Source organism: Melospiza georgiana, chromosome Z (genome assembly GCF_028018845.1).
Source record: "Melospiza georgiana isolate bMelGeo1 chromosome Z, bMelGeo1.pri, whole genome shotgun sequence".
NCBI lineage: Eukaryota > Metazoa > Chordata > Aves > Passeriformes > Passerellidae > Melospiza > Melospiza georgiana.
The window spans coordinates 45863514-45883091 of record NC_080465.1 but is presented as its reverse complement, the minus strand read 5'-3'; the positions used below and the strand labels follow the sequence as shown (position 1 = coordinate 45883091).

Sequence of the window (19578 nt, the reverse complement as noted above, 5' to 3'; positions counted from 1 at the left end):
TTCCATTGATCGGTACCACTGAGAAGAGCCTGTATCTGTCCTTTTGTCAGAATCCTCCAGCAGCTCCATGTCTCTGTTGTCCTGAGGAGCCCAGAACAGTTACAGTGTGCACCAGCTCTCTCATCACTCATGGATCCATTCCATCAGGGCACATGGACTTGAGTAGGTCTGTCTAATTGTTTCAGATGAAATCGTCCTTCCCTAAGAAAGTGTCTTCCTCCCAGCATTCCCTCACTCTGGCACTCTGGTCTCCTCTGTCAGGGATCCCTGAGGCCTGGTCTTGCCAGGGAAGACTGATGCAAAGGCACTCAGGAACTCTGCCCTCTTATCTTCCCCTCTTATCAGGGCCCCATCTCCATTTAATAATGAGCCCACATTATCTTTTTTATTTTCTTCTGTTATTGAACTCCACAGTTATAATCTTTCTTGCTGTCCCACTGCCTCTTACTTCAATACAGAATTCTACAATCTCATGGTCACTACAGCCAAAGCTGCCTCTCATAAAAGATCTTCTTCCACTTTTTAGAGGCAATCTAAATGTAACTGTTTCTTTCATAAGCTCTAACTTACCTCCTAGATCATTCTATTGAGAATACAGGGGGATAGAAGGTATAATGTCTACTGTGAAGAGCCCATTGATTTCAGGTGTCTGGGTGAGTTTTCATATGAGATGATGAAATTCCTTGAATGCCTCAGAGGACAAAAATTCCAGAGAGCTATACATACAATAATGAACTCATAACAAGCTAGTAAGAGTGCAATATATGCTTTGAGTTGTTAAATACCATGAGAGAGGAGGCAGGAATGGAATCCAGAGTTTTGGCATTGTATTAAACTGTCATAAACAGGAAACCTTTCTTCTACTTCTTATGATTCCACTTACTATGCTCTTCCTATTCTTCAAAGTCAAGACAGGCCCCAGAAGAGAGGTCCTGTTTCAAAAGTTAAAGCATTTTTATTCTTCTGATGTGAATATTCAACACCACAGAGATGAACATAATAGAGAAGTCCAATGGAAAAGACAGCATGTTACTATTCAGTCAAAGATTGTAGGCTTCTCCCAGCTTGCTTTTAGCTCGTTCCTTGACTCCTGACTGCTCTAGTCACTAAGATAAGGCATACTAGCAGGTCTAGAAAGAGCTGAATCCAGTGGATTGCTCTTAAAACACTATGAAGAAGAAACAGCACAAAAATCAGACACTTCTGCAATATAAAGTACTCCAAAACTATATAAACTTTGCACTGTCACAATGTCTTCATGACATTCAACACATATGCTCAAGTTCACTTTGGTTACTTCATCAAGTAATACCCATGTTTCAGGAGTCACTAAGTAATTAAGACATACTTCAGTCATTAAGCAATGAAGATACAGACAAACTGATTCAGAAAGAGCTGGACTTAAGCAGTGCACAGGGACATAAGGCAGCCTGTTAATATGGCCCCTGGTCAATTCTCTGCTTAATAGAATATTTACATTAGCTAAATTTTCTAGTTAAAGTCTCTGCCTCTTCAACCTTTGTTTCCCTTTTCTTTTTCCTGACTCAGGTCCTCTTTAGAATTGTGTCTTGTTTTGGCATACAGTGAAGTGCATTTCATAAATCGACAGAAATAGCAGGAGCAGGTTCTCTCATGGAGAAAGTAGATACATGTTTTAACATGAATTATAGCTACAATGAAATATATGTTTATGAGTAGAGGGCTCAGTGAAAATAAATGATCACAATATATCCTTTTATTAAACTGAAAGAGAGAAGATGCCTGGTTCAGCCGCCACGAGCTAGCAAAGAAAATCTCTCCTCCACTTCCTCTGAGTTAAAGTAATAAACATATGCCACTTTAGGGATTCACAAATCTTCACTTGAAATCTAAATAATTACATGCAAATTTTTTAATCTCTACAAGTGGCTACTCATTCAGAGCCAATTATTTTTTTCCACTGTATTTTGTCAAATGCATGAAATGACAATGACATTCATGACAGAATATCCATGGCGAAAATCTGGTCTCTACCAAAATCAATGGGAGTTTTCCCAGGATTTCAGAAAGATCATTAGCACATTACCATCACAAGAAACAGGATCTGACAATACATTTAAGGTTCTAATAATTGGAACTTAATTTCTCTATGAGCTAAGCACTTCTTTTCTTTATACTTCTCCTTTAAAATTGATTTTTCACTGCCACACTTACCATTACTAAAATTGTGTTTTAAAATCAGTCTGTTACCCAACAAAGGGAATCCAACAGAGGAATCCAACAAACGAATAATAAAAATACCAGAGAAAGTTGGCATCCTTTATTTTGTTTCAAGACTTTCTCTAGTGGCACAGAAAATAATTCATGCTATTCTTTGTGTACTATGTATGGTTAGGCTGTATTTAAACTGCATACAACTAGTAACAGCCACACCAGCTTCCAGCAGAAAGGTGAGGCGTGATGAATACCTCCTACAGACAGAAAAAAGAAGAAAGCAACAAGTATTTGGTCCAAAGGGTCTTTACAAAAACATGGTGTCTTCTTCTTGATAAGGGCTGTCTACCGTGCTGTAGAAACCGAAATTCTGGGATACATTTAAAGCACTCTCCCATATCTTCTGGAACAGAGATGTGTTGGGGAGATGATTCATTCAGTCTCCAGAGAGAAGAAAGATACTGTTCACACAGCACTTCTACTCACCAGTTCTTGCAGCAGCAATGGTGTTGGCTTTGAAGGAAGCCAACTGTCCTGCTCTCCCAGCCAGAGGTAAAGAATTGCATTGGTGGCCACTAGAGGGAGGATTAGGAATATAGTAAGTTGTCGGCAAAAGCCACCCATGATGAACCACATGGGACAACCTACAAATCCCCCACTGCTGCCCAAGGGCAGCAATTCTCAGATTGCTAAGGGCTGGCAAGTAAAATCCAATTGTTATCATCTTCTACAGAGGAGCTGCCAGTGTGCATCCTAAACTTTGGTGGCTGGAGGATAGGAGGGCTGACTAGGATTGTGTGAAGGACACCTACAAACACACACAGACACATCTCTATTTACAGATGCCTATTTTGCCTTCTCGCTTTTAATCTCCTTACTTAAAACTTCTGATGTCCTTTATCAACAAAGCTTCTGGGAAAAACAAACATACCAGCTTCAAGAGAGTCTCAGAAGTATCAGCAGAGAGAAACACTGTGCCAAGACATGCTGTATTTAACGAAAAGATCTGAACATATTAAAGGTACTTGAAAACAACAAAATCCGCTGTGATTAAAATAAATGTTCATTAAGATCTGAGGCACACCTGAAAGAAATGTTTTCAATTAGTCACCTAGACAATTATACAGTGAAGTGTATCTTGCAATTCAGTTTACCCTGTAGCTTGACTGTCTGGTGTCTTACCTCCTGCACAAGTGGCAGAACATTCTGACCAAGGCAGATGATTCCATGCAAAGCCAACCTCATTGTCTCCACTGCCAGTGCGAGAGATCGGAACATTGAATTTATATTTTATCCCCAAATTCTGTTCCTGCAGCAGAATCTGTATTTGAAAACAACTGGTTATACCATTAAAGCTGGCAAGCAGAGGGCAAACATAGTGATATTTATTCTAGGAATGTGTTATGTTCTGCTGAATGCGAAGAAAGTAATAAAGGAAGTCATGGTAGTTCTTTTTAGATATTCCCCAAAAGATTCTGTACCAGCTTTTAAAACACATGCAAAAGAAAATCATTATTGTCCAAGATGAGGCTTATCCTTTTTTTTCTTCCTTAACACACCTTTATTATTTCTGTCAGTTCCTTATTCCTGACAAAATTTCATAATTCTGCTAGTTTCACAAATTTTGTAATTTTTTAAAATTTTTCTTGTTTTCATAAAATTAATGTCTTCGTGGAAACTAACTTGAGAGCTGAATAATTATGGGAGGTCAAAGTTGGAAAAGCACATTACTATAGAAACATGCAGCAGTTCTAACTGAAGTCTTGTGAGCAGTACAGCCCACATAGTTTTGAAACTATCCCTTCCCTTGTTAGCACTTCTAGTGACTACAGTACAGTACATTACTTCTAGTAATAATAGTAACACCAACAGACTGTTGCTGAGGCCCTTGTTTTCCCCTTATGCAACAGCCAACATCTTAAGGTGTGATTGGTGGAACCACACCAGTGATTCCTTTAAAAGAATAACAAAACTCTCACTGCAGCTATAAGACTGCAGGCAACATAGGCAAAAGTGCATCACCATGAGTTTTTGCCTAGCTTCACTCTTGAACTGCATTCTACAGATTACCTGTCCAACACTAGCCTTTGCTTCTCAACCAAACTTTTTTTTTCATTGCTAATAGCAAAAAATCAAGTCAGACGAAGCAATCTGAACGACCCTAGAGGTACTTTTCATGCATTTCTACTTTCTCTTACATATTACAGAGGCACATCTGCCTATCTCCACATGGCAAAAGAGCAGAGAACTTTCAGAAAGAAAGTCAGTGACACAGACTGAATGAAAGAAGGCGTTATAATTGTATAACTTATTCCATATGGACTGTCTAGTTTATGCACAGCTACAGAAGAAAAAAAGATTATTCAAGAGTTTGAAAGTGCTGCCTCAAATGTGGATATCCATGCAGCAATTATTCTCTACAAAATCATCCTATCTGGATGCAATCACTGAACTGCAAATCCGACAGCTGACAGAATATACTGGGAAAATATCAATTTGTTCCCCTACTCCTTCTCAACATAGTAGTGAAACAGCATGCTCACCATTGCCTGTTGTCAGAGATGGCATCAGGATCCTGGTCATATCTTCTGTTACTTTCTCATACTTTCTCAATAAAATCTTTTGAGAGCAATGTATGTCACAGTGACATTCTTTAACATGGGTCATAACATTTCACTCATTCTTTGGTAATATATATATATAAATATCACTCTCAGGCCAGGCTTAAAACTAAGGAAATGCACAGAACTGTCAGGGACTGTGAAGTGTCAGCAGTATGCAGAGATACGATACATTGCCCATTCACAATTTTCACTACCATTACTGTGGACCACATTTAAAGAGATGTGGTTTATTTTTTGTGAGTTTTCCTGGCTCTTCTGACTTTATTCCCATTTCATCACTATGTTTGCCAATCAATTTTGAAATGTAAGAAATGTGCATTAAAACACTCATATAAAGTCCCAGCTAAACAAGTTGTATACTGTTTGTAAACCTAACCTATTTAATTTCATTCATGGCATTGTCCTTTCTCAGAACACAAATACATATTACAAATTTCAGAAATATATTTATTGTAACTTTACCATGACTATGAGGTTTTCTGAAGTAGGGCCTAGTGCTTCCAAAGACTCTGGTTCATCTGTTGGCCTCTTGTAATGGAAAGCTGTTCCAGCAACATCAAACTTTCTTGGCCAGTCAATAGTCCAGGCACCATTAATATAGTAGTCATCCTCTTCAGATTTTAAAGCTTAAAAAAAAATACAAGCCACCTAAAAATTGGAAGCAGCATTTATAATGGAGAAGCCATTGTAAATTAATCTACTAATCTGCTAGAAGTATGTGAGCTTCAGCTCTATATCACCATTTTTTCAACCTATATAAAGCTTTTTCTTAAGCTCTGGTGAAAATATCCATCATGTAATTCAACAATTTTGCCTCTGCAATAATCTTCAATGTCCAGATTATTTTGCAGGTTTCAATATGCAGATGCTGCATGAAATGAACCAGAATGCCTCATGCAACTTGAACTATGACATATGCACATCTGAAATGCATAATCTATTATCAACCTCATCTTTACATTATACGAGGGTGGGGCATGGAATAGGTACCACAGACAATGTTGCAGAGGAAAAACAAAAGAAGAAACGTTGAGTCTGACATATGGTACCAGTCAGCTGTTGTATTGCTGCCTATGTCCACTAGTTCTTTTTTGCCTTAAGAAAGCACAAATACAAGATATTTCTACTAGAAACTGAAATATTAGCTACTTAATCTGATAAAATACTCTATCCTTAGTTTACAGCCTTGAAAGATGAAAGCGCTATAGACAAAATAGAAACTTCTGAGTTAATCAACCATTAGGATGGGCAAGCACATCTTATTCAGGGATCTGAATTTGGTTTTTTATTAATAATATTACATTATGGTTCTAAATATGAAACTGACATTGTATCTTAAAGTGAATATTCAGTTAATTAAATATTGACTTCTTGATTTAACGTGAAGATTACCAAGTTTTACATATTTTATTTATTTTAAATAGATCATGTTTTGAAAGGAAAAATGATGGTAGGAGCCCCATGGTCAAAAAGTATGTAATTTTCCATTGAGACAAATAACTGATTTTACTGGATAGGGGAAAACTTCACATCATAATGCTAAGGAGTAAGACAACTTCAGTTATATGCCATTTTACTCTCAACTACATGTGTGTGGACAGTTGGTTTACCTTAAACAGTTAGGGAAAATGCCTCAGTGATGCTTAAGTTGTCTAAAACAGATCAGAGAGCATTCATGTGAGCAGGAGATAGTGAGAGAGGCAGTACTGCTCTACTGGTGACAATGACATTCAGCAGAAATTGGTAACCATTTCCATTATCACCACAAGGTCTGAAAATTAACATACATATGCTATATATGCTTAAACTAATATACATCCAGAAGCAAAGCAGTTAATTTTTCACTTGTCTGCCAAAGAAAAATGGATTTTCATTCTTTAAGTACATTTGCCTAATGTCAGTTATGCACAGGTGAAGGCCACAGTTGTGAAGGGCAGTCCAATTATTACATGACAATAATTATGCAGTGGCATAATGCTAGTAGCATATCAGACGGAAAGAACAAGTTCATGTTCCCAATGAAATCATTTTTGAGGACCTGAAATGCAGGAAGCCCACAGAAAATTAGCATAAGAAGAATATAAAGCCAGCTGTCACCCTGGATCAAGCCATTTAAGTGAAGTTAACAGCACTACTAAATATGCAGTTCTTTCTGCAGCTTTGAACACAGACAGTTTTGTTGCTGCTGGATTATCTGTTGGAGAAATCAGTTAAAATACTGTAGTATTTGTGCAGCTGCAGAAGTGGGCTTTTGACCAATTTTGTCACATAACTAGGAGTGATACTGGTGAAAAAAAATGATCAGCCAGATCAAGGTGAGAGAGGACAGGAGCTAGCTGAGCTAATTGAATTGCCTAACTGCACTCCAAACTTGAGGTCATGGATTTCAAAGGAACTCCATTCCAGTTTAAGGAACTATGTAATGGTTGCTGTGAGTTAGTTTGAAAGTCTTAGTTTGAATAAAGGAGCCAGTGTGACAACTACAGAGGAAGAGGGGTTTCCTTTTTTTGGTATGTTAGAATCATATATAAAGAATGCCCTTACCAATATAGTTTTTTGACATTGCCACTTCTCTTATTTCAATATGCACTGAACCTCTTGGAATTTGAATCACTTCCATATATCCTGTAAGATAAAGATAAATTTTATTTAGGAAGGAAAACTCTCTAAACTTCATACAAAAACTTTTAACTGATAGCAAGAACTTAAGTATTCAGGAATTCCTTTTTTTAAGTGCTAATAAAGCTTTTTCAACAGTGTATCTTAAGTAATTAAGCCATTTAAAAATGTCTTCAGAAACACAGGATAGTTCAAGTGTTAGAAGACTTCAGTCAATCATTTAGTCCACCTTCCTGCTACAAGCAGGAACAGCTAAGAGATCAGATTGAGTTACTCAGAGCTTTATCCTGCTGCTGGGTCATGAAAAACTCCGAAGATGGAAACTGTACAACCTTTCTAGGAAATCTGATCCACTGCTAGACTGTCCTCCTGAGGAAAAAGTTTTTTCATCTATTTGTCAGTCACCCTCCTTCTACAAGTTTGTAGCTCCCACCATGTACCCACCAGTGCAGAGCCTGGCTCCGTTTTTCCCGTGACCTCCTCATAGTATTGGAGGGCTCATACCAGATCCCTATAAACCAGGGGATTCTCCAGGCTGAGCAAGCCCAGATCTCTCAACCTCTCCTCACAGAGGGTCAAGACTTCCAGACCACCATAATCTTGCTGGTCCCCCACCGGACAGAACTAACTGCAGTGCTTCACTCATTTTCCTGAACTATGGAGTCTGAAATCTGGTAACTATAAGACTACAAGATTAATATTTTTTGAGCTAAGCTTTAAAATAATAGCCTATATATATATTTCCTGAATTCTTAGTATTATGGACTTCTGAGATTTTTCTGTATTCTTGCTATTCTAAAATTTCATGCATGACTATCAGATTCTACCATACACAGTAAAATAACAGAAAACATTACTCTTAATATACCACCATAACTAAATAATTACAAAAAACTTCACCAACAGACCTAAGCATTCAGTAATTAAACACATAGTTGTATTCAGGATAAATCCAAACTAATACACAAAACCAGGAAACAATAGGAAAACAGAGTCAAAGTGAATGATGAGCAGCAATGTCACACTGGGAAAGAAGGCAGCATTGGTATTTGCTAAAGAGTGATCTAAAAGCACTGTGCAACAGAATGGACACACATGTACATACCTCCTCTGGGCAAGGAACCATTGAAGAAACCTTCAATGGCTTCACATGTACTCCCATCTCCTCCACAAACACGACATCTATCTTCCTTAGCATCAGACCCCAAAATATTATCACAACCTACATGCTGAAAACAGATCAGAAGAAATGTTTTTACAGGATGATGGTCGTGCATCATTATTTCTAAAGTTTCTTTAAAGTGTTTCTTTAAAGTTTGAGATACTCAGTTCTTATTTTTATCTACCCTATTGTTGATAACTAGTACTTTAAGTGGGTTTTCACTTGACAATGAAAGAAGATAAAAAAAGAGAAGAATTTGCATTTTGGGTTGTTATCAAATCTTGATTAATAAGAACCTTGCATTTCTACTGTGACTTCTAGGAAGGGACTTCACAGTGTTTTGCATATTATATAATAATTATAGTTATCAAAAAATGATTCCTGATGTTGTAACTTGATATTGCAACAGCTTCATGCCATCTATATTGCTTTTTTAAGGTCAAGATTTGCTGTGTGATCCTTAAATATTTAGACAGCATAAGTACTATTTTAAGGCATTACACCTTCATAGACCTTATTTCCATATGCTGCAGAGGAAACTTGTAATTTGTATAGGTATGAATGTAGAGTGTAAATAACTAAATGACTTCATAGTAAGAACAGATGCAGAATGAAACAGTGAAAAGCTGAATTGCATGCTGTATTAGATGAAAAAAAATTAAATTAAAATAAAGACAGTACCTCTGGGAAAAGAAAAAAAATAGGATGAAACAAGGAGGTTGTGAACAGAATAAAGACTGTAGCTTGCCAATATTTTTCTAGAACTCATACAAAGAAGAAGGTAGCTACTTAACTTTGCAGCTGTCTTTGTTTCCTGTCTAGCACTATTATTTGTCATCTTGTAAACAGCTAATACACAAATTACAAGAAAAGTTAAAATACATTCAATAACTGACAAAATATTATTATTTTAACTCTTTACATTTCAACTTACTGATTCCCTAAGATGACAGAAACCAAACTTTCTTCACAGTTCATTCTCAACTTGAGATTCTTTTTACTGGTTTACTAAAACATGGCAAAACTTTTGATCTCACTATGTCTTTAGTGAGATAATATATAAACATACATGTTCAGGCCTCCATTTAGCAAAGCAATTCAGCATTAAGTTAAGCTTTAGCTATGTCAGTGGTTTTGTTGAAATCAAATAATTTTTAGAGTCAACAGTACTATTAAAATATCTAAACCTAAGTACATAACTAAATGCTTTGCTAAACTGAGGAAGAAATGGAATATTAATAACCAAAAAATATGGCACAGAACCCCAATCCTATTTAAATTCTTATAATGCAGTTCTATAGGCATCTTACAAGATAATCAGATTTTTAGTAAAAGGCAAATACTTACATCATTATATATTTTTCCTAGAACCACAGGGCAATAGTGATGACTTTCTGTTGCAATTATATTAACAGCATGATTTTTTGCAATAGAATGAACTAGTTAAACAGATTAATATGTTCACATTTAGTGTTTTTCAGCCAGAGTAATGTTCTAACCAAAATGATGGAACAGGCCTTGGAGCCTGTTCACCTCCTGTTGCCATTTCCATCAACTCTTCAACAGAAACCATGAAGCAAGAAAAAAGATAAAATGGCAGATTCTACTAATGTCTCTGAGAAATTACTGAAATTCAAATTACTTGTCTATTTTATGCAATACTTTTTAAACTTTCTGTCTCAATCTTACATTTTTATTAACAACTTGACCTGTCAACACTCCCTTTCATGTAACATTCAAGTACCTTAACTAAACATAGGTAACAGCAGACACAACAAAGAAATCCATAAGTACTTTATAAAACATTTGTAACCTTGCATTCTCCATTGATACAGATATCCAGTGAATCAGCATTGCACTGAGTCCCATCTATTACTGCAGGAGCACGTTCAGTGTAAAAATTATACCCTTCAGCCAAGCAGTTTAATGCACATGGTTTAACCCCACCTGGACAACAAAATCAAATGAAAGGGGGGAAAAAATTAACAGAAACCTTACAAATTTAAGGTTTAGTTAAAATTATTATACATAAACAGATCTGTAATTTACAATCTTATCTCATACCTGACATATACAATATATATACTTTTTTTAACTACTCCTTTAATGATTTCTCTACTTGACTCTTCTCTTCTGCAAAAAGAAGTTGTATGTTATTTCACACAGTAAGATATGAAAAGGTCGGCTGGGTCCATAATGATGCCATTATGCTAGTACAGTCTTAATGGGTATCAAACAATTTAAAACGAGGATACTACTTCACTATTTCAAAAGGAAGAATAGAAACAAAATACACTACAGCTCACACCAGATGATCATGACAACCTTTCTTAGGCTTTTAATCTAAAGACCTGTTGTAAAACCATTCAGGCTGTTAAGCTAAAAATCACTGGTAAATCATTTTATTCAAGTCAAAAAAGTATAAAAACCACAAGTTATACCCTCTTTGAATAGGAAAAAAAATATTAAATTATGATCTTATAAATAATGCAATTATTGAAGTAGTCTTTAAAGACTCCTACAAATGCTTTTACTTCTTTCTCATTTTCTTAAGATGTTCCTGACTTTAGTAAAGGCAAACTTGTTGTGAGATTACTTAATACTAAATTCATCAGTAGCATAAGAGGCACTTGCAGATCACCTATGGAATATCTAATTCTAGTACTAGCGCAGGTGTCTCCATATTTTTAAAGTGGCGTCTCTACCATGATGGTGACTCATGTTCAGACCAAAAGAAAAATTTACTAGAATAAAGAAATTTTGCTCTTCAGTACCACTTGCAGCAACAGACAAAAGTACAAGCTTAAAAATCTTAGCTCATGCTATTTTTGTCAAAACATAATATTTACAAACATTACTCTCTATAAAACATTTATATAATATCAAAATCTTCACATATGATAATGGTTTTGCAATGCTAACCATTACCTCCAGTGTAGGGTTTCCAGTTATAATACTTTCCCCGGAAAGGCATATTGTCAAAATCCGCACATTGCTTCTCTCTAAAATCACGAGCCCCTGAAGGACATGGCTAAAAAAGTAACACAAAATAGTTAATTTATTCCAAATATGAACATGAAAGAAAATGCGTAGAAGCTTATACTGCAAACACAATCATGCAAGTGCTTAAAAGGTTTTGTCTTGTGGCTCTGACTCTGAAATTTGCTTTTTGTCTTGTGGCTCTGACTCTGAAATTTGCTTTATTACTTTACAGCTGAAGTGTCCATTTGCAATCCTAGGCTGGCATGAAATAGCTGAAGTAATTTTAAGAAAGGTAAGTGTTACATAACAGATTCCATAAAACTGGAAAATCAGGATCCTGTCAAACGACGTGTCATAATCAATCCATCAGCTACCTTCTTATAAACACATTTAAAACAGCTGGAAAAAAAATTTGGTTGGAGCTGTAGGTTCAATTATACTGTACTAAGCAGCTGTACTGAGACACATTATTAAGACATCAAGGAAAAAAATAAACATTTTCTACAGAACTATATCACTCCTGCTTACTTGTAGCCTTGACAAAAGTACTTTTTTAAGACTGAGAAAGAGAATAGATAGTATGTCTGGCTCTGATTACCAGCCTCTGTGGGTCAAGAAATAAAAATTTCCATTTAAATTTTCATTGCTTTGCATTAGCAATTACAAAACTATGAAGTAACTTTTTTACTTGGAATGAGGGTAGATTTAAGTAAAATTTATCTTGGAAAGAATTACAGGAGAAATAGAATTCTTTTCTATTTATAACATTTTTCATCAGCAGATTCAAAGTTATCTTGAATATACCCTCATCTCATTAAACATTGTTATCAATGTTTAACTACCTGCTGAAATTGAAAGCTTCATCAGAAAGTATTTAAAACACACATTAAAATCCTGCTTAGAGTGATAGACAAAAGGATTTTTTGACAGACATCAGAGGTGTTAATAAACATTACTACTTTATGAGCAAAAGAAGAATCCATTTTATGGCATTTTAATTGTCTTCATGTATACCTAAGCCAGTTAGCTCTTCCCAGGAATCTGAAATGCATTCAAGTGAAAGGGACTCTATTAACATGGATGCTAAAAATTTATCACACAATGTAAATATAAACATAGCAATTATAAGTCCCTTTTTACATTAATCAAGATCTCATGATAGCCAGCCCATTGCCATATGATTCAGGAGCTTTAATTTTTTTTTTCTGCTATTCTGATGCAATATAAATTTTAAAAGTGAACGTTAGACAGTACTTATATTTTTAATTTTCTGTATTACTCTATTAACTCTATTAATACAATTACTCAATTGTATTAAAAATACAATTTTAAATACAATTCATTAGCTGGTAAGAACAGAGCAGTGCTTTTATTACTTTTTATACGATATAAAAGTTTATATTATTTATTTATTTATTTAAAACTATACTTTATATTATACTTTTATTCAAGAATTCTTTGGATTATAACAACAAGAATTCAAAATAACCACATAAAGTTTTAAAAAATTTATTTTGGGGGGTTCTTAATAGTAACTAAATTTGCCTCTTTGCATCACATCCTCCAAGCAGTGGAAGGATCAGTCTTGACATCCCTCAAAGCTAGAGCCTGAATCTCTCGGGTACTGGTCACTTCACAGTCCTTCAGTCCCATTCGCTCAGCTCCTAATCTACACAACCGGTATTTTAATTGCACCGAATTCTCCTTACGAGTTAAATAATGAAACCCTTTATCTAAATAGTTATACTACAACAAAATAATAAAATATGAAGATGAGTAAAGAAGGATCAAGATCTTCTTTTTTATACTCTAAAAAATATTCTTGCTACCTGGTCTTTGAGATGTAGTCTTGTTGCCTAATTTTCCTATATTTTTTTAGTATCTCACCAATATCTGACAGGAGGTAAAACTCAAGGCCATGATCTCAGGAAATGCATTCAAAACTGTACTTGACAATCCCGGTTGCCTTCTATGACATAGTAACCTTCTTATTTGCTGTTGGGTGAGTGGTGGACACTGCTTGTCTGGATTTCTCCAAGGCTCTCAGTAGTGCTTCCCACAGCCTCCTTCTGCAGAAGCTGTTGTGTTATGGCCTGGACAAGGGGTCCCTAGGGTGGGTGGGGACCTGGCTGACCCAGGGCAGTGGTCAATCACTTCTCTCCAAACTGACAGCCTGGCTCAAGGGGTGTTCCCAGGGATTGATACAGGGCCCAGCACTGTTTATTTTTCAGAGTGATCAAGAAGATGGGATCAAGTGTAGTGATAGTGCACTGGTGCAGTTTTCCAGTAATAATATACTGGTTGAGGAAGCAGATGCTTATGAAGGGATCTGCAGAAAGACCTGGATTAGCTGGAACAGTGGGCTGATGAGAACATTGTGAAGCCCAGTGAGGACAAGTTTTGCACCTGGAAAAGCAAAACCTTAGTCCAGGAGTGCAGCACAGACAGGGATCTCCCCAGCTTGGGAGCAGCTCTGTGGGAAGGAGCCTGGCGCTCCTGGTGGCCTCAGCTCCATCTGAGTGCCCGGTGTGTTCCTGCAGCACAGAAAGGGAGCAGATCCTGGGTGGCTCCAACAAGGGCCTCACCAGCAGAGATGAAGTCCTTATCCCACCCCACACAGTGCTTGTCAGGCCACACCTGCAATTCTGCGTCCAGTTTTGGCTCTTGGTGGATGTGGATAGGTTGGAGAGGCCCCACAAAGGCGATCACAGGGCTGGGGAGCCTGGCACGTGAGGAATGGCTGAGGGAACTGGGTTTGTTCAGCCCTGAGAAAGGAAAGCTTGAGGGAGGCCTTATCCCCATGTAACAGTAGTTGTAGGGTGGCTACAGAGAAGATGCAGATTCCCTCTTTTACAAGGAGTCAGTGCATAGAGGAGATGTAATGTGTACAAGTAATTCCTGGGCAGATTCCGACTGAACACAGAATAGAAACTTTTCGCAATGAGAACAACTGGTCATTAGAATAATTTCCTCAGAACAGTGGTAATTTCCCAACCAATGGACACTTTTAAGTTTTGGCTGGACAGGGTGCTGGGCCATCTTGTTCAGACCATATTTCTGCAGAGAAATGTTGGACCAGATAGTCCTTGAGGTCCCTTCCAACCTAAGACTCTATGAAAATCCTAGGCATAGAAATGCAAAAGATTACCACAAGGTAAGCCAAAAAATGAATTTACAAAATGTCATATCTTTGGCACCAGCTCTTTGTTTATGTGTTCTTTTCCTAATGTAAACATGTAATAACTGCTTTTCTTTACTGGGTAAGATATTTCACTTTTTTAATCCAATTATAGTACATGGATAACTCCTCTCAAGCTAAAGACTGCTTGTGTCTCCAAATGCTCCTTTATGAGACTGCAAATTGTGAGGTAGGAATCCAGCAAGAATATGAGAACTTAAAATCATGTCTAAAGAAAGTCCTGAGAAGAAGATGTTTTGAGTTTAAAAAGTGTTAACAAATTATTAAATCAACTCTGACACACCTGTTCATCTTGGAGTTTGGGGTCAGGCAGATTTCAGCAATTGATTTTGTTGTTTCCTATTAACAAAGGTCTATACAACCCCTCAGAGAAGACGAGAAACAAGCCAGAAGAGCAGCAGTTCAAACTCAGGTACTATTACATTACGTGGCTTCTCACATGAATTAATTTCAGGAAGAAAAAAGGCTTGAAAATACTAAAAGGATACTTACAATTTTAGATGTATGTCAAATTAAGATTCACAACCTTATAAATACTTTAAATCAATTAGTTACTATAACTGAGAAATTATGTTTCTTGCCATTCTACTAGAATTTTGTACTTTTTTTTTTATTAAAAACACTTAGGTTGGAAAAATACATTTTTTTTTTTAGAGATAACGTGGTTGGTGGTAGAAAACAATTTTCTGATTAGTGTGCTCTTTCTACCACCCTTATGCTTCCAGAACTTATTAGCTAATGTTATTTTCTGCTGATCTCAATGTTTCCATTAGCAGATGCCTTTTAAATTAAGAAGTCATATATGGCTTTGGAAGTGCTTGATGAGAAATAAGTCTAGTAGGAGTGTGTGCACTGCTTCCAAAGGATTAAAATGGTAAAAAAAAAAAAAAGACAAGAGAACTAACTCATGTCTGCAAGAACACTGAAGTCAAAATGAGAGGGTTTTTGTGTTAGGAATGGTAGGCACTTTAGGCAGGGCTATGTTGAAAGTTACATATGGGCAATGAATGTTGATACTACAAAAGAAACTTCAACAGAAAAAATGTACAAACAGCACATTACTCATTAAAAAAATAACAGATTTCCATGCTCTTCCACGCTCACTTACATTAATCAACATATTATTCCATTAACTATCAAGGACTAACTATCAAGCACTAAGGACTAACATAACTCTTGAAACAAGCATCTCACTAGTGTCTGCTAGGGTCTCTGATTCTTAGTGACATAGAATCCTAAATATTGATATGAAAGAAATGGACTAGAATTGTCAAAACAATTAAGAATGTAAATTTAGACTTCTGTAAGTACCAAGACATTCACACACTGGAAAACCATACCAAAAAACATGTTAAAAATGGATCACAAACTGTAAGAATGGCATTTTCAAACTGCCTGGCTTGAGTTTGCAATCAGTTGTTTTTCAGATCTAAGCAATGAAATTAAAAGCTCCCTTTCCAAAACCCTATTGAAATTACTGATTGAAATATGAGAATAGGTAGGAAACCAGTACCTCAGAATAGAGTGCTGTAATTTTTAAATATTTCAATAGATTGTTGCAGTGGTTTGAATGGATGCAAATTGCTACATTCAGGTATGAACAATTGGCTGTGAAGGCACAGCTGAAGAGTGACCTCCTAAACAGCCCTTTCAAGAAAGAGTTTTGGGCACTTGGAATCCACTTGGACTAAATGAACATTGCCACTGCCATAAGAAAAATTAACAAAATACTTAAATGAATGAACAGAATTCCATCACTAAGGTGACAAACTAAGTTTGAAATTGGAGTTATCTCTGACAGGCCTCAGCTAGTGCAGTGGTTTGTGCACCATGCCTCAAGGTGTGTGCTACTGGGATCTCGGTTACCAACACGGAGATGGTCTGGTGTAAAGAAAACTAACAGACATGATAGTAATCTGCAAACAAAGGAAATGTTACAATCTAGGGAATAATACCAGTTATCTTCTTATTTGGGTTAGGGGGTAAGTAGGGATCTTAAAGGATTGAAAAACATACATAATATTTTATGAAAATTGTACTGACTATAAGGATATTAAAAATTTCGAATGTTATTTCCTGAACTGGAGATATTTCAAAACAGGTCAGGTGCCTAACCATCAGTTAAGAATGGTTTATTGAGAATTATTTTGGCTTATAACAGGTTTTTAGGGAATTATACACTTTCAACAGGCAAGGGATAACTTTTCTATTGGTTTACCTTCTGAGTTTCCAAAAGCTTTGTTTCTAAAGATTGCTGGAACTCATGTTCCATCTGTACCACATCAACTGCCACAAGTTAAAGTATCCTCCAAGAACCCACTTTTAAGCCCTCTTACACTTTTTATACCTTTGTAAAATTCAGTGCTAATGTCTTACACAGTCATCTTACACACTCTGTGCAAATGTATTCAAAACCTGCTGTTTTGCCATCAGGTATTTGCTAATTACTCTATTACCAGAATGATCCTGCAGCTCCACTTTAGAACTGAGCCCATTGGACAGGGACCCTGAAGGGGCGGGACACAGTATAAATGTATAAGGTCAAATTATGAACCTAAATTATAAATTCAAGTAACTTAAAATTCAAACCAGGAAAAAACCACACATTATAAAGAATTTCACTAATAAGTTTCCAAGTCAAATTACAGGTCAGTTGCACTGCAAATATAAAAAAACCTCTCCTACTATTTTAGCTTTAAAATCATATTAATTTTCATCTTAAACCACGGAAGTTTGTAACACTGAAATAATCTAAACCTAGAGACCTTATTTCACCTATTTATCTTTCAATATATTCAGGAAAAATAATAGTTTATATAATAATCCTTTGAAAAAAATTGCATTTATGATCATTATTAATTTTTTTTCCCAGCAAATTTCTCTGTGGAGGTAATTATCATTATTAGGCAGTACTAAAAATTTCCTAATTAAAAATTACTTTCTTATTTTTGATCACTGCTGCCCTGTTCACACAGACAAGAAGTGGCCATGGTATAGACAGAAAAACTGAAGTTTGATGGTGTCCAGCAGGAGCTGTAAAACTTTTCCAGTTATCCAACCTCTAAAATCCAGTGCACCATTCTGGAACCTTGACTGTTATTTTTTTTCGGTAGATGTGTATCTTTGCATTTGTCTGCCTTGCTACAATTTCAATTTGAATGGATCTGGTTTATCAGATGATACTCAGTAATTAATTTACCTTTCTCTTTACTTTCACTCTGGTAGTATTTTGTAATAGGAATATTTCATAAACAAGAAATATATTTGTAATTGTAGTTCACATAGGAAAATACTGAATTTTATCAGGTGTCTTTCTAATTCTTATGGCTGATAGGAAATGGGCTTTCAAATTTGGCAACCACATGATAACTGCTTACTGAAATCTGTCAGTCAATATTTTAAAAATTTCACATATGCTTTATTGAATTACCCTTGTTCACATTTTCCGGGGAAACTCAAGTGGAACTCACTCCAGGCCTTAATGCAAAGGCAGTCGCTAGACACCACATCAAGACAGGATCCTAACATTTACCAGAACACACAGGGTGCCTGCAATATAGATGTGCCTTATAGGACTATTTGCTAATTAAACATAGAATCCATACACTTTCTGAACTGGAGAAAAAATCATAAACCAGTAAAGCTGATCGCAGTAGAATAAAAATTACTTACATCAGTATTACAGGAGCGATAACGTTTCCTTTCTCCAAGACAATATTTGCCTCCACCTGAAGGCCTGGAAAAACATGTTTATATGTTAGGATATGCCCTAGAACAAATATAACTGCATGAGATATACTAATGCAGTAAATTAATTTAATTATTCCAAGTCCAAGAGATATCCATTATATAAATAAAAATATATTCAAGCTTTAAAATGAGATTTTGTTAAGAATTGTATCTTTGACATGCATTGGAGCAGACACAAAATATTACTTGGTACTTGAAAAATCCTTACTCATAATATTAATGTAGTTTGCATAAGTTCCAAACAATAAAGTTTAATTGCATTTTGAACATTAAAAAAAAATCCCTTTTGTTTTTAAGTATTTACTTGGTTTATAAAATTAAAATGAGAAATGTGTAAACAATCTATATGATACTTCTTTTTTCAATCATCTCATCTTACTTGAAAAGCAACAAGGACTTACTTGAAAACCAAGGTTTTATACTCAGAACCAGCAAACACGGTATATTCTAGTTCAGAAATTTGAATCTGATTTGAGTTAATCAGTATTAAATCTGAAGAAACTCCAGAGTAAGCAGATTTGTATTAGTTTAGGTAATTGACTGTTAAATTCCCAAACCGCTCAAGAACATTATCTAACTTCCATACAGGTCAAATATTGAACTAACTTAGACTTATATGGAAGATTAATCAGACATCAGCTCTTTGGCTTGCAATTTAATAGCAAAAAGAAAAAAAATACTTTGTGAGGGTTCCATAATAAAAAATTTAAATATTTACAATTTAAAATTAACTATCAAATCAATACTATTTTTCATATTACAGTATTTAACCAGGAAATGTTATCCTTAATCAACAGGGTTGGTTTTTTTTCCTATTGCAGACATACCCTCTCCCAAATGCAATTGCCTGTTAAACACTGAAAATTTAATAATTTCAATCATACAAATCAAAATATATGGTGACAGAAGTTGGAAAAAATCTTAGGATAGTATTCAGGCTCCAAACAAACATTTCACTAGGCATTTTAAACACTGCTTTGGAAAAAAAAATTCTTATTCTCTCACTAACACAGTCTGACTGTGTTATTGATGCATACAGATAATTTCTG

At 35.7% G+C, this 19578-nt stretch overlaps 1 protein-coding gene across 1 annotated transcript in view; it reads right to left on the bottom strand.

The window, feature by feature from the left end:
* Positions 1 to 19578, bottom strand: part of ADAMTS6 (ADAM metallopeptidase with thrombospondin type 1 motif 6) — a 142060-nt gene that overhangs the window by 23082 nt on the left and 99400 nt on the right. The window contains exons 13-19 of the mRNA XM_058043708.1: positions 18452 to 18515; positions 11527 to 11629; positions 10412 to 10545; positions 8542 to 8665; positions 7362 to 7442; positions 5280 to 5443; positions 3376 to 3514 (exon numbers count right to left, since the gene is read on the bottom strand). Coding sequence (XP_057899691.1) covers positions 3376 to 3514; positions 5280 to 5443; positions 7362 to 7442; positions 8542 to 8665; positions 10412 to 10545; positions 11527 to 11629; positions 18452 to 18515 — 809 coding nt within the window. The remainder of the gene's footprint in view (positions 1 to 3375; positions 3515 to 5279; positions 5444 to 7361; positions 7443 to 8541; positions 8666 to 10411; positions 10546 to 11526; positions 11630 to 18451; positions 18516 to 19578) is intronic.